We start from the raw sequence: 24,668 nt of genomic DNA, 5'->3' as shown, positions 1-24,668 counted from the left end.
TAAAGTCAGTTTTACTTTGAATAATCGCACATCTTCACTCGTTTACTATTCTTCAATGGACTGCTAATGCTCGACTTTCAATCACTGTTGCTCATTACCTGTTTGACATCTGCAGTGAACAATGCACCTCAATCACTGTAACATTGTCTCCAGACAAAATAATGAGATATGTGTCACTCGTCATTTGTAAGTTACTTTAATGAGGAGGTACACAGTGGACGTTAATAGATACCAACGTTAATTAATTGATGAGTGGTCTATTAAACACAGACAAAGTGTCCATTTACGAAAGCATTACGCCGACTACAATTCTCGGACCGCCATCATTAGTAAACTCGGTTTCATGTTATAGCTCGGAGCCGCCAGTTATCATTAGCGAGATATACTCTTAGCACCAAACAGCCTTTAAAATAACCCGACAGGTGAGGTTCACAATCTGGTTGTATTGTAAACACTCATTCCAGATGAATATTTGGCTAGACTCACATAGGCTTTGCGAGAGAGGCCGGATGCCGCCTTTTTATTGTGTTTATTTTGAACACTATTTTTGTATTGTTATAGGTGAATAATTCACAGCCCAGTAGATGCAAATGTTGCATTCCTTGCTCAAACATTTAGAGGATTGGCTGTGATACATGTTTATGTTGATGTATTCGAACAGGTACAGGTATCTATAAACGTGTATGATATAAATAACATTATATTGATGTGTTTTTCTCTTTTCCTCTCAACACAGATTATGAGTGGGATGAACTTTAGTGTGTGGAGTCCTTCATCGATTTGGTGAATGTCGCAATTCCTTCGCTTAATGTTGTTTCTCATAACGGATTTAAAATGACATTTGATGGTCGACAACTTCCATGACGGCCTCTTTGCTAATAATTAAGAGATAGATGTAATACAATGGCCACAGTTTGGAAGTACTTAGTGGTACCACTGACAGTACTTCTGATTCTGTGTTACGCTGTGCTAGCCGCCTACCCGGACCTTACGGGGAAAGTTGCCGCCGGGCAAACACTGAGAGTCGACGGGGACATCGTGCTCGGGGGCCTGTTCCCCATCCACGAGAAAGGTAAGAATGAGAGTATCTGTGGAGATATTAACCAGGATCGTGGTATCCAGAGACTGGAGGCTATGCTTTTCGCAATTGATCTGATCAACAACGACACGAATATCTTGCCCGGAATTGAAATCGGTGCCGAGATCCGAGACACGTGTTCCAGCGACACGTACGCGCTGGAGCAGTCTCTGGAGTTCGTCCGGTCCTCCCTGACTACGGTCACTTTGACTTCGCCGGAGTGTCCACCGGAACATGTGCCTGTTAATCACACCGCTAATCCGGGAGTCGTGGCCGGAGTGATAGGCGGTTCGTACAGTACTGTGTCCATCCAAGTGGCCAACTTGCTCCGGTTGTTCCAGATTCCGCAAATCAGCTACGCATCGACAAGCTCGGAGCTCTCAGACAGGAAGAAGTTTGAGTATTTTGCAAGAACTGTCCCACCTGATAAGCTGCAGGCGAAAGCTATAGCAGACATTGTGGCTTCTTTCGGTTGGACGTATGTCTCAACGATCGCCTCAGAGGGAAACTACGGCGAATCGGGAATCTACGAGTTCCAGAAAGAAGCAGCATTGCGAAATATCTGTATAGCGAGAGCAGAGAAGATACTCTCTTCGGCAGACTCTCAAACTTACGATAAAATCATCACGCGGCTGAAGAAGAAACAAAATGCAAAGGTTGTGGTGTTGTTCACAAGGGTAGAGGACGCCAGGGACCTCTTGAGCGCCGCGATGCGAGCCAATCACAGCGAAAGTTTCATCTGGCTCGCCAGCGATGGATGGGGTGCACAGGAGACCCCCGTTAAGGGTAGGGAAATCGTTGCTGAAGGAGCGATAACTATCGAACTACAGACTCGAAAGATCAGACAATATGATAAATATTTTCTCAATCTTAATCCCACGAACAATGCACGGAACCCATGGTTTAAGGAGTTCTGGGAACAGAAGTTTAAATGTACTCTCCCGCCGGACGGCACGGGGAATGCAACCCCTGCTGAATTGAGGTGCCTGGAAAAAAGCCTCGACGACGGGTCGCATCTTCAGGAGAAGAAGACACAGTTTGTGGTGGACGCTGTGTACGCGCTCGGGAACGCGCTGGATCGCATGCATCGCTCAATCTGCAACGAGACTTCGGAACTGTGCGAAGGGATGGTGCCTATCAACGGACAACGACTGTTTAAGGAATACATCTTGAACATAGAATTTCAAGGTAAATTTACGGCAATGTTTTTCAGTATACATACTTGATATAATATAGGCTTCAGAAGATGTAACTGGTAATACCTGGTATTGAAACAGGCGTAATGCTTTGAAGGTGTGAATTGGAACTGGTCTCCATTTGCGGCATGACATGTAATTATTTGGTAATCTCATTCAAATATCGCAAACTGTTCTCGCATGAATGGTTTAGTCTTCATCAGTGAGACAGTGCGACTCTTATTTCCTCTGCATTTAAACTCCAGTTGTCTAAAAATGAAAACAAAAACAGAAGAATGAAACAGAAGAAGGTACCAGAAAGCGGCACATTACAAATATATATTGCTGTCTTGCTTTGGTGCTCATCGTACAATTGACCCTTATTAAGGTCAAAGTCAACTCTCACCGGTTAACTTTTACCATGAATGGTTCTAAATTCAATCTGGGGTTTCCCCTTTTTTTAATCGGTTGGAATGGGTTTATACAATCCTGTCTTAATTGTTGTGGGGATTACCAACATCCTAGTGGTGACAAATTTAACACCAGCTGTGCTATGCAATGGAGAATAGTAAGTTGTGTAATCAATATACATTCCTATGTTCTAACATTTCAGATATAGTTGGGTCTCTAGTCAGCTTCGATGAGAAGGGCGATGGTTTGGGCCGCTACGACATCTTCAACTTCCGGCGTGGTAGCGACAACCATTACAGTTACGTCCGAGTAGGGGAGTGGCACGGGGAGCTCGGGCTGGACCCGAACTCAGTTCAATTCCACCCATCGGTTCCGGTTCCATCGACAGCTGATCTGCCCATGTCACAGTGTAGTCTTCCCTGTAAGCGAGACGAGATTAAGAAACTACAGGACGACGACGAAGCATGTTGTTGGTTCTGCTCGGCCTGTAAGCCCCACCAGTTCGTCAAGGATGAGTTTACATGTACGGATTGCGCGCGTGGCTACTGGCCGCTCAGCAACCTTAGCGGCTGCTACAAACGCATGGAGGAATACATGGACTTCGCCTCCCCCTGGAGCATCATACCTGTGGTGTTCTCCCTGCTTGGGATCATGGCGACTTGCTTCGTCGCTATTGTGTTCGTAACCCACAACCAAACGCCGTTGGTCAAGGCGTCGAGCAGGGAGCTCAGTTACATCTTATTGCTTGGGTTCGCCTCCTGCTACGCCATGACGTTCCCGATTCTCGCAAAGCCGTCCGAGACAACGTGTTCTATACAGAGGATCGGCCTGGGGCTATCGTTTTGCGTATGTTACTCGGCACTGCTAACAAAAACCAATAGAATTGCTAGGATATTTGAAAGTGCTTCTCATTCAGCCCAAAGGCCGAAGTACATCAGCCCCAAATCGCAGCTGGTCATTTGTTTCGTTCTGGTCAGTGCCCAACTATTCGGGGAACTTATGTGGCTCATCGTGGTGCCGCCGGGAGCCAGTGTGCAACTGTCAAAGGACCGGTATCACGTTATACTCAAATGTAACATAACCGATACATCATTGGTGGTATCTCTAGCGTACAATATGTTTCTTATCATATGTTGCACTGTTTATGCATTTAAGACACGGAAGATTCCGGAGAACTTCAACGAAGCCAAGTTTATCGGGTTCACCATGTACACCACGTGTATAGTGTGGCTGGCGTTTGTTCCACTTTATTTTGGCACAACCGGCGATTTTAGGGTAAGTTCATCCGTTTGTATCTAACAACTTGTATGGATATACTCTACGCATAATGACATAAATTGAGTAGGGCGCCCTCCCTCGCCTATGTCAAAAGGAGGTTGGCCAATCACTAGAGACGTGCGTACCATTCTGCGCCTTACTGTTGTTTCATAATCGGTTCCCCTTTTAGGAGGAAGCTTGATGACGTCATGCATCGGGTATATTGTGTTCAACAAAATAATACTCCATTTGCATTCAAACAAAATCTGATGTTGATAAATGGCTACATTTCAATCATTGTTGAACAGTTGCCCTATTAAAAGGATAATCTATAGTTTATCGAATCCTACTAAGGGGCTTGGGGTACATAACATTCAAGTTGAACATTCAAGGAGTTATGAGCATAAAACAAACAACAAATTGAACCAAATGTTGTTTTTACCCCCCCCCCCCCCATGTACCGAGAGTGGCTAGTTGTTCATGAAAACCAGGGATGGAGAAATCGTTTAAAAATGTGTTTCTATTGGAAGTGTTACAAATGCAATTTACTGCAGAGGCCCCCGCTATCCGAGACCTTTGAGCGGCTCGGGTTGCAGACTAAAGCTGGTCTAAAGAAACACCTGCTGCTGAATAGGGTATGCGGATATTCCAAAGAGCTCAAAGTCTATGTATAAAAAAAGCTAGCTGTACAGTGTGTCAATTACTGTTGCAGCCAGGCAAAGTGTGACGAGTCGGTACATGGTCCACGCCCTATCTGACATAGCGCCATCTTGTGACATGAACATGACTTGTTTCCCCTTGTAAAAATAGAGGGCAGCATTGCGGAAAGTAACTCATCTACTACTACGCCGATAGTGAAGAGTAACCAACAGCCAGTGTTTTATTTCATGGTAGCTGCTGATGAAGCACAACAAATAGCTAGGCCCAACAACATTTTGCTTCAAAGTAAGGCTACCAGCCAAAATACCATGTCACATAATATACAAATTGTGGTGTCCTGCTCATTTCTGCTAATCAGAAAATTGTTAAGCAGTTGTTAAAGGCAGTGGACACTTTGGTAATTACTCAAAATAGTTATTAGCATAAAACCTTACCTGGTTACGAGTAAGAGGGGAGAGGTTGGTAGTATAAAACATTGTGAGAAACGGCTCTCTCTGAAGTGGAGTAGTTTTCGAGAAAGAAGTAATTTTCCACAAATTTGATTGCGAGACCCTCAGGTTTAGAATTTGAGGTCTCGAAATCAACCATCTAAACGTACACAACTTTGTGTGACAAGGGTGTTTTCTTCTTTATTATCTCGTAACTTGGACGACCGATTGAGCTAAAAATGTTCACAGGTTTGTTATTTTATGCATGTATTAAGATACACCAAGTGAGAAGACTGGTCTTTGACAACTATAAATAGTGTCCAGAGTTTTTAAGGCTTGTGGATATCTACATCCGTGTCAGGATTGAGGATCTTAGCTGGTGCTTTATTTAGGCAAAGGGAAACTGAATTTGGAGAAGTATGCCTTTGACGGTGCAAGTGCGAGTATGCAATTTGGCACACAGCCAGAGTATGTCACGACGAGACTGGTGTTTGCCTATAGGGCCATCATATAGGGTCACAGAGTCTCTGTGAGACTAGACTTGATTCAAGTCCCATTCTCGTTTGAGAGGTCCCTTAGCATAAAACAACACGTAGCATACACAGTACATTGCGCCGCTCGCCGTCAAAATGTGGTCCCGAGAATGGGACTTGACGTGGTCATTTTTTTACTCTGCACGTTGTTATTGGAACGGGTTTTGGAATGCAGAGCATGACACGGGGTTGGGACTTGAGTCAAGTCTACTGTGAGACAGAATCTCCTTCCACATCGATCCTTCCTCGTTGATAAGAAAGTCATTATTCGATGTGCGTAACGAACGTAAAAGCATCATACACAGAAATAGGAACAACTTATGTGCTAGGAAACGAGTACTAAACATTGATCTTTCCTATTTTCTTCCCGTTTTAGATGCAGATAACGACCCTATGTATCACAGTCAGCATGAGCGCCACGGTGGCCCTAGCGTGTCTATTCACTCCAAAAGTATACATCATTGTCTTTCAACCAGAGAAAAACGTCCGGAGGCTGAACACTACGTCCACCAGACGATCACACTACGATGCACCGCCTCGTGACATGGTCAACAATCATGGTCAATACCCACGAGGTAGTAACCTATAAAAGGGAAATGTCCACATTGGTACTTTTACAAAAACGTACGTTCAACCGAATCAAGTAATAGCTGTCAAAAGTAGCATATAGCAAGATTAAACCAATCATTAATCATTTTGGAAAAGAAAAAAAAAATCACACACAAGTATAGCCGTGTACTTTGCCTTTTGCATGCATCAAAAGACAACATACAAGAAAGTATGTTCAAAAAAAAAAGCTTACCAGCAAACTACCAATGTTGAGCCTTCCCGCTTTGAGGTCAAGTTTGTGTAACTTTTATCCAGATTTGAACTCAATGTAAATCCTCCCAAGGCACTCACAGAAAGTGTCGACGTTTTCTTGACACTTGACCACATATCTTCTATTGGAGCCATTTCGCATGGCTTAACAACTGTTAGATTTTCGCCCCAAACAGACTGCCTTAGAAATCGCTATTGAGCGATTGAAATGCATTGTATCACGCCCTCTATCGAAACTTTTTTCCTGGAGAAGCCTTTTTCCTTGGCGTTACAATTGAAATCACGACAGTGTGTGGCGGAATAGAGTTCAGCATTGCACCTTGTGATGGTGTAATCAAATTAATAAAACCGAAACGATGCCAAATGGTGAATATATCCGAATCATGTAGTTTCGCCACCACCAATTCTTATGAAAGAGAAGGGCCTGGCTTTATACAAAAATCACAATTGAATGAGTAAAGATGAAAATTTATTTTTTTTATTTTTTTTACGCGAGAAAACTTTATGTCAAATATAACACAGATAGAAAAACCTACATCAAGGAACCTTTAAAAACAAGTCTAGCCTGCGTTTCTTCACATCGGTCAATCGTAACACGAGATGTCATTTAATTAAAGTCAGACATTACACTGAGACAGACATGTATTCCTGAAATATTATAACAAGAAAAACGAAAACGAAAGTAATTGAACACCCAAAGTCTCAGTACCCCTCGGGCATTCCATATGATCATATCTCCAGTGTTTTTAATTGTAAAGTAGGAGCGGTTCATAATCTGTCTGATTCTCACTCAAGGACCAAGAGCAGCACTGTGGTTCTACCTCACGGTGTTGGAAACGACTACATGTACCGGGGAAACACATTACATGAATGAACCCATTTATTGTGTACAATTCGTACCAACATTCCTGTACTATTGACAAACAGAACAACAATTTGAACAAGACGTTGCTGGGCAACTTTAACAAGACGTTGCTTGGCAATTTTAACAAGACGTTGCTGGTGAATTTGAACAAGACGTTGCTGAGCAACTTGAACAGGACGTTGCCGAGCAAGGCATACGAAAAAGAAGGGGAAAACAGAAAAAAACAAAACATTCAAGATTTAAACAAAGAATTTCACCTTACTTCCTATAAGTAAAATGTTTGCATTTTTCTTCTTTAAGTCATTGTGGGGGCAAACCGACTGAAGATGTACACATTGAAAAGAAGATTGGTGCGGGTGGAATACTTGTTATGTCATCCATTTACGAATCCAGAAATCAGGAAATCATTCCATTTCCTCAAATTTTGGGAGTTCTTGATGCGGTCAATGGTTGAAAAACGTTCAATTGATCGTCTTAAAGCCACTGGACACCTCCTACTGTCAAAGACAGTATTCTCAAAATTTGTCATTATACGGCCGCAAGATTCGTTTGTTCGATTCGTTTTTTCCCAAAAGTGTAATACGCAAAATGTCAACGAATCAAGTATAATATTTCAAACAAATGTTTGAAATGTGTAGCCCTTCTTCAAGCTTTTACTTTAATTTAAGAACCCTTTTTATGAAATCGAGCAGATGAAAGTTTTCATTTTTTAGTGTTTACCTAAGATGACATCCTCGACCTTCGCTATGCATACACCCTTGTAGAGATTCATCACATCCTGCATGGTAATGGCACACAATCAGTTACGAGAGATAAGGAAAGTGGGTCAGTGTCAGGTCTCCCATAGTCACTGATCGTCCCGGCACAAACTGACGTGACCCTGAACAATTAAAAGTTTAAAATACGATTTCAAAATGAGTGTCATAGATGCGGACAATCAGAACAACGAGACCAAAGCTAGTTTCGAGTTGAGCCGACTCGTGTAACTCTTCTTTTTGGTGGAGAGACCGACGCTGCAAGTCCTGACCATAATACTTGAACTTCCCGGGTAGCAAGTTGGTCCCAACCATTGAGTTTTACGTGCACAGGATTCTGTTTCTGACAAAACTTTGGTTTAAACACAGTTCATGGCGACACAAATTATATAACATTGTGTGGGGAAGTCAAACTTAGCCATGGAATACAGACCCGAGAATCAGACTTGACCTCACTTTATGGTTAAGAATGATGTCTACCTGCGGTTCAAATTAAAATTCCACAACAATTATTGTGTAGTTGGCATATTTAGGTTTAACAAACATGTTTTTAAAGTTGTGTCTAGCACATGAAAACGATACTCATGAATATAATACAAAGACGCTTTGTGTATTAAAGTCCCGATAGATTTATCCTTACTCGAATGACGGTGTCATATCGATTACGACTCATTGAGGGTTGAGTCTACAACGTTTTTACTAGCCTGGGTAGACATCTTGAATTGGCCGCCAGCGCAAAGGTCAAACGAAGGCAACGTTAGGGGTATGCTAACCTGAACATCTGACGTCACACTTCGAGGCTCGTAAATAACGCCAGAGACCGGCCTCAAAAAATCGCAAAACCGGCGTGTAATTTAACCTCTTCTCGGTCATTTCACATAGAGATGCGCTGTCAACTTCTATTGCGGACGACAGCAGTGACTATTTGGGCATCTATGTCACTGCACGTTTATCAAACAATGATTGTATCCAATGAAATCAATGGATCTGACAGCGGGGATCTGTCTTTATCCTTGCGGATAAAGACAGAACCCAGTCTAGGGGTGTGCATGCCATTCGTATGTCTTCATTTACCTCAATGAGGGCGTTGTTTGCGTCTTCGGACGGATTCTATTGATTACGAGATTTGACGTAAAAAGGGGTGTGATCGTAAAGCAAATCATACCAAATACAGTACAGGGGAAAAAATGGCAAACCGACCGGACCCACACACTCGTTTAACACTCTTGAAACGTGACAAATAAACATACACGCGATGTACCTCCGTTTTGTCGTTGGTGCATATAGCCTACTCGTTAGTAACCCCCCCCCCCCCCCCACCACCACCACCACACCCCCTCATCCATTCACCCAACCTACTTTCGCGGTTCTTTAGAAATCGATAAAAAAAGCATCATGGTCATCATTTTCGAATCAAATTTATTTTGCGAATTTATTTATAGAAACTGTGACCTTAATTTTGATGATTTATGGATGACAAAGTGCGGATTTATGGATGACAAAGTGCGGACAACTTTATTCAATTTCCGGTTCAGTAACTGGGATTCAAAATACAGTGCGCCACCCAGCGTTTGACTAGGGATAATCTCTTCCCACTTAACATATCAAACATAACAGACGAGTGCACGATAATGTACACATAAATTCGATCTTATTATACAGACGGAGTTCGCTTTTGGAGAACGGGGTCTTACAAATGTTTTTCTGTAGGTAATGATGACATCTCTATGCGGGGCTTCTCAGAACGCTGTCTCGGTGCACCCTGAACTTTCAACTCTTAAATTTTGGGTTTATTGTTCAATATTAACAAAACTGCAAAAGTTAAACTGCGAAAGCTTGTAAAATTTAAATGACAACACAGCAACAACGCCATGAAATTAGAGTAATACTGCAGAGGAGCCAGGCACTACAGCACACAAACATCGTACAAAAATTTCGTTTGTTGAAATTAGTAATTAAGAAAGGGACCCACTGAACTTGTCAGCAAGATATATCAAACTTCTCGAAATAGCAATAATTCGGGTAAAATATATCTTTGAGATGTTACCGTTGTCAGTCATCAAAGGTGCATCCGACTCAACACCTTATGTGTCTACACCCAATGATTAAGAACAGCGCTGCCTCCAGATAGTTTTGGGGTTTCAACATCCATCCGCTCAGAATTAAGCAGTTCGTCATCGCAACGTCGGATCCAGGGTCCGTAGAAAGTGTAAACGAAGAGTAATATTAAAGGCAACTACTGGTAACTTCTTAAAAATAGCTCTTAGCAAACTTACTTTGGTAACGAGCAACGGAGAGTTGTTGATATTATAAAATAATGTTAGAAACGGCTCCCTCTATATAGTAACGTAGTTTTGTGTGAAACGGGTAATTTCTCACTCAAATCTTAAAAAACTTCAGGCCTGAAGCCTTTTATTATGCATCTAAAAGCACACCAGTTGGTGCGACAATGGTGATTTTTTGAATTTTTTTCCATTATTCTCTTGCAACTTCGATGACAAATTGAGTCCAAATTTTCACAGAGTTAGTACTTTAGGCTTTATGGCATGGGATACACCAAGTGAGAACACTGGTGTTTAACAATAATTACCAAAAGTGCAAAGCGCCTGTAAGGGGGCACTTTACACAAACACTTGCAGATCTTGGTAAATTCTATGCAATGGTGTTAAGACGAGGACATGGATGTTCTTGTTACCATCCTGTACACATCCATCGTCGACTTATCGTGGGAGGTTGGAGGGATTACAGATCTAAGCGTTTCTGACGCCTTGATGGATCTTAAAGACAGAGTGGGCGTGGTCAGATCGCATCAGCATTGCCTTGATTTCATGGCTAAACAAAAGAAAGAAACAAGACCCCAAAACAAATTCGCATAGAAGACTGATGATTAAGCTTTTGTTTAGAGATATGATATTACTAATGAGTAGGTGTTTACATCAAATACTTTTTATTTCCGTCTTTACTGTTTTGAAGCAATGATGTTTTTTAATGGATTGGTTGCAATTAAATTAATAGCAGAATGCCAGATAAAAATAAACAATTAGTTAAGGCATCCTAAGTTTGCACAAAAAAAATAATTAAAAATACTTAAACCGATCGTGTATCTCTTATTAGAAATAAATCATTGTGTATTTGTGTATTAAATAAAAATACACAGCGCGGAAATTGAGAAATTTGAATTAGCAGCACAAACTTGTTCACCAACTAAAATAACTTATCGTATAAATGCAAACAAAAAAAAGAAAACAAATTATCTGACGGGTTGACCCTTTGCTAACACTAACAGGTATATCGGTGTAACAGAAACACCAAAGCGTGAAAAATAAGTCCAAGATAAGAACTAATGTAGTAATAAAAATAATACTGTATTTATTTTAAAAACAAACAAAACAAAACAGGCATCCCAACGCGTGAAGCGTCTCGTATTGACCCACTCACATATACCCTTCCATTTTGATTGAGCAAACAGAAAAGTCATTTGTAGTTGTTGGTGCTGGAGGGGGGGGGGAGGTGTTTGTTGTCTTTTACACATCTTTGTTTTTATTTGGTTGTTTGTTTTATGAGGCATCTTGATCAAACGGCAACATGAACTGAAATTAGCATAATTTAGAACCGACTCTCATTTTACGCGTGCCTGGACGTTGTATTCACTCAAACATCAAAACGTTTCCATTAATAATCAGCTAGAAGCGATACAAAAATAAAGCCCACATCGCTCTTCCCTTCTCTAAGAAAATATGAGCTCCAAAAAATACCAGGGCAGCCTTCCGTCAAACCTTGAGTGTAATGATACCGTTATGGCCTGTGACGTTCTTACCCATAACATTTCATCTTTTCAAACTCCCCCGGAAGGGGGCAGGACAAAGGACAGAACAAATGTATGGCAGAAAAAAAAAGATGAAAGTGTTCACGAACAATTATCAAGTACCACCATTTACAAATTGGAGTGTCGATTCCAGAGAGATGCAACAATGACCTCCTTTGGTTTGCCTGTAACTCAATTGCTAGTGTTTTGTCCTTCCTCGTTCCTACGTTAACATCCCGTTTGTCTTGTTTTATTTTTCCTCCTTGTATGTCAACAGGAAGATACATCATGAGATTTAACAACCAGACGACACAGTACGACAGCCAAGATACGGAGGCCGAGACGAGCCAAGCATTTTTGTAGTCACGTCTTTTGTTTAAAATTATTGGTAAAACAGAGTTGCACATTCAACACGCAATAGATAGTTAAACGTGCATGTTGGTATGAAAGCTCAAAAACAACGACGACTATTTTGTCTCTGTTTTCTTGTAACTGTTATTTAAACAATGGAATCTACGAATATGTTATTAATAATTTGACACGATGATATTTGAGTTACAGTTGTTCAGAAGCAGTTTAAAGGACGTATTTGTACACAAGAAGCTTATTACAATACACCTAAAGTCAGAGTGGAGTATTTCCTTATTGCGGAACTTGTTACTGTAAAATCTTAGAAGTAGAAGAAAAAAAACTAGAAACCTTTAACATGGTGCAGCCATCTTATGTCCCCTCACGTTAAAACAAAACCGAAACCGGACTCCGAATGCACACATGCCACGGGGCAATGCCCTAATATTATTTGCACGTTTGGTACAAAAGACTTTTGACCTTCACTGAGGTCTAAAAAGACAGTGATTTATTTGAATAAAAATAAATCAATATTGTCATCACTGTTTATACCAGCAAGGTCTCAAACTCTTAACGCCCGTAGACACAAAACTTGCAAAGCACAAGTATTGCTAACAGAAATAGATTACCACTCATATTAAACAAGGTTGACATTGTAGTGACTGGTGCCCCACTCAAATGTTGCTTAGCAAAGTAATTTGCCAAGCAATGTGGGCACAGGGTCTAATTCCATTAAGCTTAGTATAACCAACTTGCTAGGCACAAAACAATCTTGCTTAAAAGAAACTGATAACCACTCAAAGTGTCGATAAGGTTTGCATTGTTGCAATATTGTGCCCCACTCGCTTGTTGCATATAGTAAAGACAATTGCCAAGCAGTTTTTTCTATACACCCAACAGCTTTATGGTATAGGGTCCACGTCTCTACCATTAGTTTGTACTATGGTGCCTTTGTCTCGGTTTCGAATCAACCCCGACCCCACCCCACTAAACTCACCTCTCCCAATATGTAAAGGGTCTTTGTCCTGGCATCCCCACTCCTCATGAGTTGGCCTCGCTCTCGATCTGGTTCCTAAGTGTCGAGTAAGCACTGGTAGAAGTTATTATGCAAATTGCTACCCGATCGTCCTAGGGGGAAAACAATCAGCTGATTAGTAACTTTTCCGTAATAGGAAGTGAAATCGGATAGTGATATGGTTTGGGGGCATAGGTTTTAGTTAGAGTCGATTTTAAGTCACTGGATATTACAAATTATTGAAACTACTCCAAACTCTAATCATAGTTGTCGGGCAGTACCTTCTTCTCTATTGGTGTTGTACCATCAAATCAGAAAAAGTGTTTTATTTATTAATTTATGTTAAATAGATTACAAAACAAAACATTTCTTTCTGTATCACAGCATATCTTTGCAAAAGATAAGCTGAACGGACCTACTAGAGTTGCTACAAAGCCTCGTGTGATTATTGACACGCAACATTGTTTGTATCTTCATTTTACATTATGCCAACTAATAAGCATGATAAAGGAACACGTTGCCTTGGATCGGACGAGTTGGTCTTTGAAAAGCGTTTGAAAATGTTATGAAATACACAAGGTTACACAGTTATTTGAAAAGTTATTTGAAAAGTAGGATATAATGATCCACACAAGTATCACTCGAAATTGCGTCGCGAACTAGTACGATCGGCCATTTTATGCTGTCAAAACTTGGACTCCACACCAATTGGCCGACCGTGTTTCTTCGCGACGTAAAAGGAAAACCGTGCAATTTCGAGGCATGTTTGTGTGGATCATTATGTTCTACTTGTAAATTATCTATCTAACCATCTAACGCTTTTCAAACACGATCTCGACCAATCCATGGCAACGTGTTCCTTTAAAGTGAACCAACAAACCAATGCGTTTGAAAGGATTTTGAGGATAATTCATGTCAAGGGTTTCTTCTGTCACAACCCATGCAGTGGCTCATTTTATTAAATAGAAAGGTACTCAATTAAAAGTTTGTAACAACTTAATCCGTGGAAAAATACCAAGGTTTCATCAATCTTTTTAAAAGTTAGTTTAGAATGCCCTCTTTTTGTTTGACTCGATCCACTTATGAATACGAGCAGTTTTACGTTGTTTATTTGTAGTTTATGATGAAGCAAACAAAGCAAGATGCTGTTGGAACGCCGGTAAAACCACGGCGCAGCCAGGCAATTACGTAATGTATGCATCTTTTCGTTCAGTTTTATTCGGAAATTTAGAATTCAAAAGGTAGTAAACATTGTGGAGTTCAAACAAGGACCTGTTTTTAAAAAGTCGGCTACATTTATAATGATGCGGTTTGAATTACGCTTCGCCTGCATGACTTATTTGGGTAACCTGATGCACATAACCTACGATACGTCATTAAAATCCAACCAATAAGAAAGTGTTCCAAGCACATACGTATGAATTATGCAAATTTTACCAGTCAGTACACATCGGGGGCACTTCTTATTACCACGCACTAACCTTTTTAGAATTTTAAACAAATAGATTCAGTTTAAAAAAAAACATAAACAGTATGACAGACGGACATTAGTTCATTAGAAATGATTAAAAATCCCGTACAGTGATGTCATTATCATGAGTGATGTCACTCATAACTCGCTTCGGTGACCCTTCGTCGGTCCTTGTCGTACCAGTGATTTGCCCAGTGGTCGTCTCTTACAAATCAATGAGTAATAAGATAATTAGTACAGACTCTTAAGGCACTGGACACTATTGGTAATTACTCAAAATAGTTGCTAGTAAGCATCAAACGTACTTGGTGACGAGTAACATAGAGCTTTTGGTGACACTTTAAGATAAACGGCTCCCTCTACTGAGAGGTGGCAATTGTTCACTTAAAATTTGTATTCACGTAAAAGACTCCAGGCCTGCAGCCTTTTTTAGGCAACTAACAAAAATTGGTCAAACATTGTGATTTTGTTGCTTCATTATTTTCTTGAAACTTCGATGTCCAATTCAGTCCAAATGTTCACAGATTTCTCATATTTATTAGCATATGCTGGGATAAACCCAGTGAGAATACTGGGCCTTGACAATTACCAAAGGTGTCTAGTGCCTTTAAGTGACAGTGACATTGACAACACAGAATACGACGATGACACAGACAGTGACAATGTTTCTTGCAATTGTCGATGATTGTCGATGATTGTCGACGATTATAGACATACGGGTTGTTAACATAGGCTGAAAATGCGACATGCGACAAGTCGAGTTAACGTTTTAAAAAAATGGGATAACTTATTATAAAGAAATTTATCTCGCAACATTTTTAATGTTTTTAAATTCGTTATCTGTTCTGTTTTGGTGAAGAAAATATGCATCAATTGCAACGACATTTGATGTGACTTTTAAAAATCAAAACACAAAACATTGTAACTTGTTAACATTGTATCCCTATACAATTTTTTAAACAACCCTATTACCGGTAATAGTTATGTACATTAAATGTAATATTGTATGAAATTTAATTAACTGATCACTTTAATACTTCATTATTAACACAAAAGCCGTCCGCTAAGTTTTGGTTTTGCCAATCAACGTTTTTATTGCAAGCATTTTGAAGCTTGTTATCGTTAAATTTGGGTTGAAATTTCACAAAGGGTTTGTGTAAGCACTAGAGTGATTGCCGTACGCCTCATTGATCGCCATGTTTGATGCTAAACAATGGACAAGTGTAAGACTCTCAGCCAATGATAGCGCTACACAAGTCATCAAAGATGGCAGCCAGTGACGTATATTGCAATCAATTTGCATGCAACGCTGCTGGAATGTTGAGGTCATGCGCATGTTCGACTTTAAGTGAGGACGCTGTTTTAGAATGTGACGTCATATGGGTCAATGTCTTTAGCCCTATGAAGGGCGTGCGTATTTATCGAATCCACGGGAAAATACCGACACCGTATGATTTAGCTTTGTGTTTCCTCAATTGTTCGTATCCGTTGCAACTGCAAGAGTTTGAGGAAGGCGGGGGAGGGGTGGGGCTGGAGGGGGAGGAGGCAATCAGAATGTTCTATATTGTACCATTGGTGGTACTGCAAACCTCTTTCCGTTATACTTCCACCATGCAAAGTTTCAAATCCTACTTCATACAGCAAAGTTTTCATTTACAGCGTCTTGCACTCAATGTTGAATAAGACGTTGAACTGCTTCGACTCCGAGCTCTGGTAAAATGTCATGGTGTGTTAAAGTTTACTTACTGGTATAATGCATGAATGCATGTCTAGTCAAATGAAAGGAAGATGATCAAAGATTTGGTTGGAATTCGATCGGGTCTGCAGTCTCTTTTCAGCCATTCCTTGTTGACGAATACGAGACATATCAAAGTGCATACGGCAATTCACAGAGCGGTTTCCTGCACAACCAATACCCAGTGTTGTACATTAATAACATTCAGGCGGATAGGTGACATTGTCGTGGATTCAGGGGTTTTCACAACTATCAACATCATGTAGCTAATCTTTAAGATGCATTTGATGATTTATTTGTTACGACAGCTAGAGTAACACCTTAAGATTCTCAGCTCAACGTTTATTTACCCATGCCGTAACAGGGTCGCTTAAGAGCAGCATCACCGTGGGCAGTGCGCCTACCGCCATGCAATGTTTGAAGGGGGCCTTTAATCAATTTGATTAATTTTGTTTTGCCTTCCACTTATGTGAAATATGAGACATTCTGAATTTATTACTAGCAAAGTATGTGACCCTGGGTGTTTTCATTTTGATAACCCTTCTTTCGCTGTTGAATTAAGCAGAGGTTGGGATGGGAAACGGGGTTTCTGGCTCGCCTGTTCCTGGGCGAACAATCCGATTAATATGATTGGATACGTCTAGCTGTGCGTCTAATTGAAACAGACGTTTGCTGTTGAGGGGGTAATAGTTTGGAGCATGGCATCCCGGTTATCACTCCAGATTATCATAAAGTGTGCGGATGGTATTGGCATGTTGTTCTTAAAGGCACTGGACACTACTGGTAAATTATTCAAAGTAATTGTTAGCATAAAAACTCACTTGGTAACTAGCAATGGAGAGCTCTTGGTAGTATACAACATTGTGAGAAACGGCTCCCCCTTAAGTAACCTAGTTTTTGAGAAAAAGGTTGAAATTCTCACTAAAATATTGGGCTTCCGGCCTATTAAAAAAAAAGTCATCTGAACGCACACAAATTTGTGCAACAATGGTCTTTTTATTTCATTATTTTCTTGCAACTTCGATGACGAACTGAGTCCGCATTCTCACAGATTTGTATTTAATGAATATACGACATTTTAATTTTTTATACACAAAGTGAGAATACTCGTCTTAGATAATAATTACCAAATGTGTCCAGCACCTTTAAGGGTTTTAAAGATGTATATGTAACATGTCGAAACAACCCGCACTTAACTTATATACATGAAAGCACGTTGAATTAAAAGGTATGATGCATTATTTGGTTTCGTGTGATTGCATTCCATATCATCTTTACATTGAAATGGAAACACTAAAAGCAAACTGTGATCACTGGTAACATCATTGCAATAGGTTGTCAATCTTTTCGAGGAAAAAACACCAAATAACGTTTTCTTAAACAGAACACTTGAGTGTGTATAATACGTTATATAACGTGCTACTAATAAAAGAGGACACGCGTAGTTGGACTGTGTTCACCCAAACGTCTGTAACTTTAGATGGAAATATCTCTAGGAAACCGTCACTGGTATTACACAAAAAAAAGTTGTTAAATCGTCAATGATTTTGTTCTCACATCATATCCAATCTTGAATCATACATTTTAGTGGCTTGCATTTTGTTCATTCAACCACAGCTAATAAGCCTTTTCGAGGTATGGCGGACGTGATTGGAGTGTTCTGTTGGTTTGGGTGTACACATACAGACTTAACCAAACCTTATAGTGTTGTAGCATTGTGTCCGCCATATCTCAAAAAGGCTTATGGAGATTGCTGTCCAAATTAATTTAGACTGGTTTTCTTATCATTAGTTTAGCTTTGAATCCGTGATAAAATGGTTATATTTAGTTATGTTAAAAGCAAGCACAATAAAAGGGCTTTAAATGACAACATGATTTCATTGAAATAGATATAAGTTCACCCGGATCTGAAACCTCTATTTGTTGAAGAATGTAACATGATATTGGTTTTTGAAATTGTAAGACCATACATCGATATGTCGGTGTCATTTACTTCACCTTTCGATAGTTATTTTAGGTATAAGTAAAGCAACTTACAGGAAAAATTTGTGACACTTTACTCTCAAAGACAAATAACATATTGATGACTTAAACTCAACGGACCTAAAATACCAGAACGGACGGATTGTGAGACCAAAAAGACAAGGCAAGGCGTGTCATACAGGAAATTACAACACTCATCATTTTTAACATAATGTCACCGTCTTTAGTTTTTGCCAAACAGAGCCAGTCTACCTTGCAACCGTCTTGTAGATCATTATTTCGAATGTTTATATCACATCTACATTAAAGGCGGTGTACACTATTGGTAATTACTCAAAATAATTATTAGCATAAAACCTCACTTGGTAACGAGTAATGAGTAGAGGTTTGTAGTATAAAACATTGTGAGAAACGGCTCCCTCTGAAGTGGTGTAGTTTTCGAGAAAGAAGTAATTTTCCACGGATTTGATTTCGAGACCTCAAGTTTAAAATTTGAGGTCTCGAAATCAAGCATCCGAAAGCACACAACTTCGTCTGTCGAGGGTGTTTTTTCTTTCATTGTTATCTCGCAACTCCGACGACCAATCGAGCTCAAATGTTCACAGGTTTGTTATTTTATGCATAGATACACCAAGTGAGAAGACTGGTGGTCTTTGACAATTACCAATAGTGTCCAGTGTCTTTAAGGGAAATGATGAGTTCCTTAAAACGTGAGTATTCAAGATTTTATCTCAAAGGAGACTTCCTTCAATATGGCAATACTATACTGTTCACTTAAGTAAGCCGCTCTTGTACTGATTTGGTTTGAATGAGTCTTTTTAAATACAATAGAACGTTTCCCTTTTTGAAATTATATTTTAGTTTGAATTGTTCTTGTTTTATCCAGCCGTAAATTTGTTCACTTTCGAAAAGATGTGGATTATTGTTTAAACCTAAAGTCAAACAGCACTTAGAAAAGCAAATAAATAAATAAACAAACAAACAAAACAACGAAATGACATATCAAGGCTTTTGCAAGTGATACGAATAAACACATGGCCAATCTACTTAACAAGAACAGCAAGGACAGCAACAACAACAACAACAACAACAACAAACAGACAAACAAACAGACAAACAAACAAACAAACAAACAAACAAAACAACATCTCACAACCGACAAAGCTTTTCAAGACTTGCCGACAATTGTATTTAACGTCATGTACATGTAGATGGACAGACAAACAGACAGACAGACGGACCAAATTTAACGATAAAGTTTAAAATAAGTATCTGTAATCATGTGATTGTTTAACAATAAATAACAAACAAACTTTTTTGTATCCAAATGGAAATAATTTCGCAGCCGAGATATTGATGATTCATTGTCTATGAAATAAAATAGCAAACCCGATCAGGAGAGGTACATTGCGTTGGTATTCAGTGTCATTGGTTGTATCGAGCGTGTCATTTGATACGTGATGAGAATATTGCTGTCACTGCCCCGGGGGGGAGTTGGCCATTTAAATGCCAGAGGGGGGTATCAGTTGGCGCACAGCTTTTCTAATTATGACCCCGTTCATAGTATCAGACAACAGTTGTTTTCTCAGCTCGGTAAGAAGTTAATGCCATAACGTGTGTATTAATCCTGCTGAGAGTAGGGATTTATCACTCACACTTATTATTTCGACTGTTCGTTGATATTAAAGGGATTATCTGCAGAATTCAAAGTAGTAGCTGTCTGCTTTTCTATATAGGTAGGTCCTACGTGCATTTTCCAGATTTTATTTTCATATTTTTCTTGATATTCTGAAGACCTGGGCAACTCATTCGTGAACAAAAATTAAAAAGACATCAAGCAAGAATGCGAATTGTTTCTCCTGAAGACGAGCGGAGTATACTGATCGAAACGTCGGTAACGTCAACGGCTCTTCTCAGCAGAGCCAACACCCCTTCCAGTAATGCACATGGTTGTACCCGCAAGTTCATATATATTTTATAAGAATGCAAAAGCCAACATTTTTTTTTTTTATACAATAACATGTTGTGTACCAATCGAGTTTCACTTTTGGGGTTTTTAGAAAATGGAAAAGAAAATGCAGCCAGTGGACATGGGCAACTCATTCAATACATATACTAACAAAATGTGAGGAGAACGCAATACAAAACACGTATGCTGTGTGCCAATAGTTTTGCAAAACCAATGAAGCACTTTTTAGTTTTCAGAAGAAAAAAATGGAAAAGAAATTGCAGACAGTAAAAAAAAGAGAGAGATGGCAGCGATGTTGACCTTTTACTATTTCAGGCTGAACTCCCCCAATCTCTCGCGAGTCACCACTCGAGCTGCCTCCCTTCCCTACCTTGCAATACACGAACGACATTATGTATTTTATTCATCCAAAGTAATCAAAGATGGTAATAAATGCCGCCAGTCGGATAGTATTCCTCAATCGAACTGGGGTCCCCACAGGAGCCGTCCTCAAGAAAAAGAAAGGGCCTCAACTTAAATCACATCATCACCCAAGACACTCCTTCATTGCCTCCTGCATCCATCCCCCAGTCACCCACTCGGCTCATCTCAATCTACCTTCTGCCTCTCCATGGTTTACCAAACCCTTAAAGGCACTGGGTGGGTTTCACACAGAGTTAATACGAGTCTTATCACGAGTTAAGTTAGGACTAGCCTTAAAGACAGTGGACACTATTGTATATGTATAGACTAAAAAACCTGTGAAAATTTGAGCTCAATTGGTCGTCGGAGTTGATAGAACTATATGAACGAAAAAACACCCTTGTCACACGAAGTTGTGTGCTTTCAGATGCTTGATTTCGAGACCTCACATTCTAAACTTGAGGTCTCGAAATCAAATTCGTGGAAAATTACTTCTTTCTCGAAAACTACGTCACTTCAGAGGGAGCCGTTTCTCACAATGTTTTTTACTATCAACCTCTCTCCATTACTTGTTACCAATTGAGTTTTTTTGCTAATAATTATTTTGAGTAATTAATATAACTTATAAGTCTTAATATAATTTATAGGACTAGTCCTTACTCTTTGTGGAATCGACCCCTGGACACCTTTGGTAACTGTCAAAGATCAGTATTCTCACTTGGTGTATCCCATTATTAATTACCAACTCTGTGAAATTTTGGACTCAATTGGGCATCGAAGTTGCAAAAGAATTATGAAAGAAAAACACCCTTGTTCCACAAATTTGTGCTTTCCAATGCCTAATAATAGGCCTCAGCTGAAGCCTTTTAGCATTTGAGTGAGCCTCTTTTTCAAAAACTACAGAACTTTAGAGGGAGCCAATTCTCATAATGTGTTATACTATCAACAGCTCTCCATTGCTCGTTACCATAAGTAAGTTTTTATGATAAAACAAATTTATTTTAGTAAATACCACAACTGGCCAGTGCCTTTAAAACAGAACCTCCCCTCCCTCCCTCTATTGCTATTTGTTTCTCTTTCTCTAGTCGAGTCAGTACGTTATTGTGCTAAAAATTATGTTCAGTAATTTCCAGCAGTGTCCTGTGCCTTTAAGCACATTCTTTAGTTTTAGAGAATATTTCCCCCGCACCAAGGTGAACTGAATATCGAGTCGCAAGTCCTGCGCTGTATTGATTCAATGTTGAGGTGGCCACATCAAGATTCCGACGACCACCATGCGAAAGGAAACCGATTAAAGAATCAGAGTTAAATTCAGATGTCACTATACGTGTAGCTAATGTTATTTAAATTAAGACTATAGCGCGAGTCCTTGAATGGAGGAACTGGAATTCGAAATGTACTGCCCTTGGTGCGAGTTTCACCTGAAGCCTGGCAACGCCCTCTATGTCAAGATACTGTATAGTCTTTTCTATGATAAATACGCCTACAAATAAAATAGACTGGTTCCCTCAAGGACAAAGACAGGCACTGGTTGTATAAGCCTAAAGATTTCATCTGGTACATCGATTTCATTTGATAAACGTACAGTGATGTAAGCTTTCCATATATTTGTAATGATTGGTCATAGATTATGTAATTTGTCAGCATCTAACGTGCACATATAAATGCTTGTACATCATGTAATGCTGTTGTATTCACTATGCGTTCATACGTGTGAATTGACTGCAAATCTCCGCCTAAAACTACTGCAAGGTCAATCTAGCAGCAAGCCAGGCAGATACCTGACGTTATCCTAGAGCCTCAAACTATGACGTAACATGTTTGGGCTACCTTAAACCCAATTATGCCAAAACCTTGCTGCGTGACCTTTTACTTTTCATGTTCACACTTATGCTGTATCTGTCAGACTATTAGCCAAGGACTACGTGTAAACATGGGCCTGCCTGCGTGCACTACATCCTTGACTTGAGGTTCACCGGAACAAATTTGATATTAAGTATGCTGAACGTTTCACAAAAACTACCCTAAGCGTTGCCTAGTTCACATCTAGGCTGTATCTGTCCGACTTTTATTATAGCCCAGGACGACGTGTAAACATAGCATTTTATGCATATGTTGAGATACACCAAGTGAGAAGACTGGTGTTTGACAATTACCAATAGTATCCAGAGTCTTTAAGCATTCCTATCAGGTATGGTTCAATTTTTAGTAGACATTATAAGCACACAATTACATTGTAAAGAAAAGGAGTCTTTGAATAACCACGTGCATCCGGGGATCCAAAATCTTGGAAACTATTCAATTGCTATTTACAAACCAGCCTAATTGTTATCAAATTGTTCACTCCTTTTTGATCTCCAATCGAGCAGTGCAGATCAGTTGACCATCGATACAAAGACAAAGGACCATGTACGGCCTACTGCTAGTTTCCGTGTAAAGCGACTGGTTATGGAGACTAGCAAGGAGAAACTGATATTTTAGTCAATAGATGCTGTTTTGATATCATTGTGTATCGAGTGTCTATATCAGTTTACATTGAATGGGGATGAGTCTGAGATTTCTTATGGCAAGACTTTCCATGTCAATTGTATATTGCTCCATGATGGCATTCTCCATGGCTACCTTTGTCAGCTTGCCGTTTCTTATTTTTTTCACATTTGAATAGGCTAGACCTATAAATAATTAACATTTAGTGCAGGTTTTGTTGCTGAATAGCAATTTGTCCCTGTAATAAGTGAGATTAGCTGAGTGGATAATTGAACTTCGGTTATAAAAAAAAGATAAATTAAAAAGAAAAGAAGAAGAAAATAAACACCCTGACAAAGCAAACAAACACACATAATATATGTTTGTAACCAAAATGTACTAGTTTACGAATATACCTTTCTAATAACAGCACAACATTCCTTTTTGACATATTTTCTTCTGAATTTACTAAATAGGTTTCAGGAAACTATTTCTGTTTTTTGGGGCATTAATGGGGGTCTACGTTGGTTTTGTTTTCACGTTACTGTGGCTTTCCTTCTATTCTGCGGAGCTACCAATTTGAGTTTTTCAACCAACATCTTAGACTATGGAAATCCTGCCATCGTCCTCACTCAAACATATACTAACATACACTTCAAATTAATGCCCGGGTTAAAGTTTTAAGGGACTTCGAAGGAGTAATGTGTTTCATATTTGCCGACAGAATGAAAACAAATATATTGGATACGATTTGACGTTTTGAATAGTCAAGAGGCGATGTAAATGACACAGAAGTGTAAACTGGTGGCTCGTGTCTACCCGTTGATATCGAGGACTTTAACAAATTAAGTGACAGAGAGAGGACGTCCTCGCTTCGCTTTCGTGTACAAGACAAATGGGGACGGCGCTAAAATAAACTAAGTCCATAAACAGTGGGAAAAGCAAGAGAAGTCCTCGATTAAATATGTTTTGTCAGATGTAAAATTCAATAGAATTGAATCGAGAAAGTAACAAGCTTTCATTTGAGCCATTGCTCGAAAAAGTCCGTAAATTATTAGTAGCAGTGAAATTAAGTGCTCAAAATTAGTTTTTGTCGGGATCCCGACAATATATCACGTGACCAATTCTTATGTGTTTTATAAGAAACGTTTTAAATTTTTTGTCATGGTTCCTGACGATTAAAAGTAAAAGTTAAACTTTTTTTTTCGTTAGAGCGGGTGATACTCTTTGAAATACCATTCACTCAAAAAAATATATTTTTTTAATGTTTGGGGCCAAAAATCTGACATAGCATCTTTAACAGGATTCACAATCATAGACTTGTGCTCATTATTGGTACCTAATGGAGAACGATGGGGACAAAATTCAAAGGGAAAATAAAAGGACTCCAAGGGGAAATTCTGTAGACTGGGGTGCTCCACAGAGAAAATTTGTTTACAAAGTCTATAGAAACAGTAAATGTGTCTAGTGCAGTGAAAAAGGAAATAACACAG

The 24,668-nt window shown here is 39.5% G+C and overlaps 1 protein-coding gene across 2 annotated transcripts; it reads left to right on the top strand.

Annotated features, from left to right (window-relative positions):
* The first annotated feature begins 400 nt into the window (after positions 1 to 400).
* On the top strand, positions 401 to 15,637 carry LOC117306769 (metabotropic glutamate receptor 3-like). 2 transcript variants are annotated; one of them, XM_033791269.1, is made up of 5 exons: positions 401 to 422; positions 737 to 2,266; positions 2,867 to 3,939; positions 5,919 to 6,117; positions 12,064 to 15,637. In XM_033791269.1, the coding sequence occupies exons 2-5, from the start codon at positions 904 to 906 to the stop codon at positions 12,147 to 12,149; spliced, it is 2,721 nt and encodes a 906-aa protein (XP_033647160.1). In that variant the 5' UTR covers positions 401 to 422; positions 737 to 903; the 3' UTR covers positions 12,150 to 15,637. The 2 variants fall into 2 exon arrangements, with proteins under 2 accessions (XP_033647160.1, XP_033647161.1); XM_033791270.1 differs by having other exon boundaries at positions 5,919 to 6,166; positions 12,064 to 12,154.
* Positions 15,638 to 24,668: the final 9,031 nt, after the last annotated feature.

This window comes from Asterias rubens, chromosome 2 (genome assembly GCF_902459465.1).
Source record: "Asterias rubens chromosome 2, eAstRub1.3, whole genome shotgun sequence".
In the NCBI taxonomy this organism is placed as follows: Eukaryota; Metazoa; Echinodermata; class Asteroidea; order Forcipulatida; family Asteriidae; genus Asterias; species Asterias rubens.
This window is presented reverse-complemented; position numbering and strand designations above follow the sequence as displayed.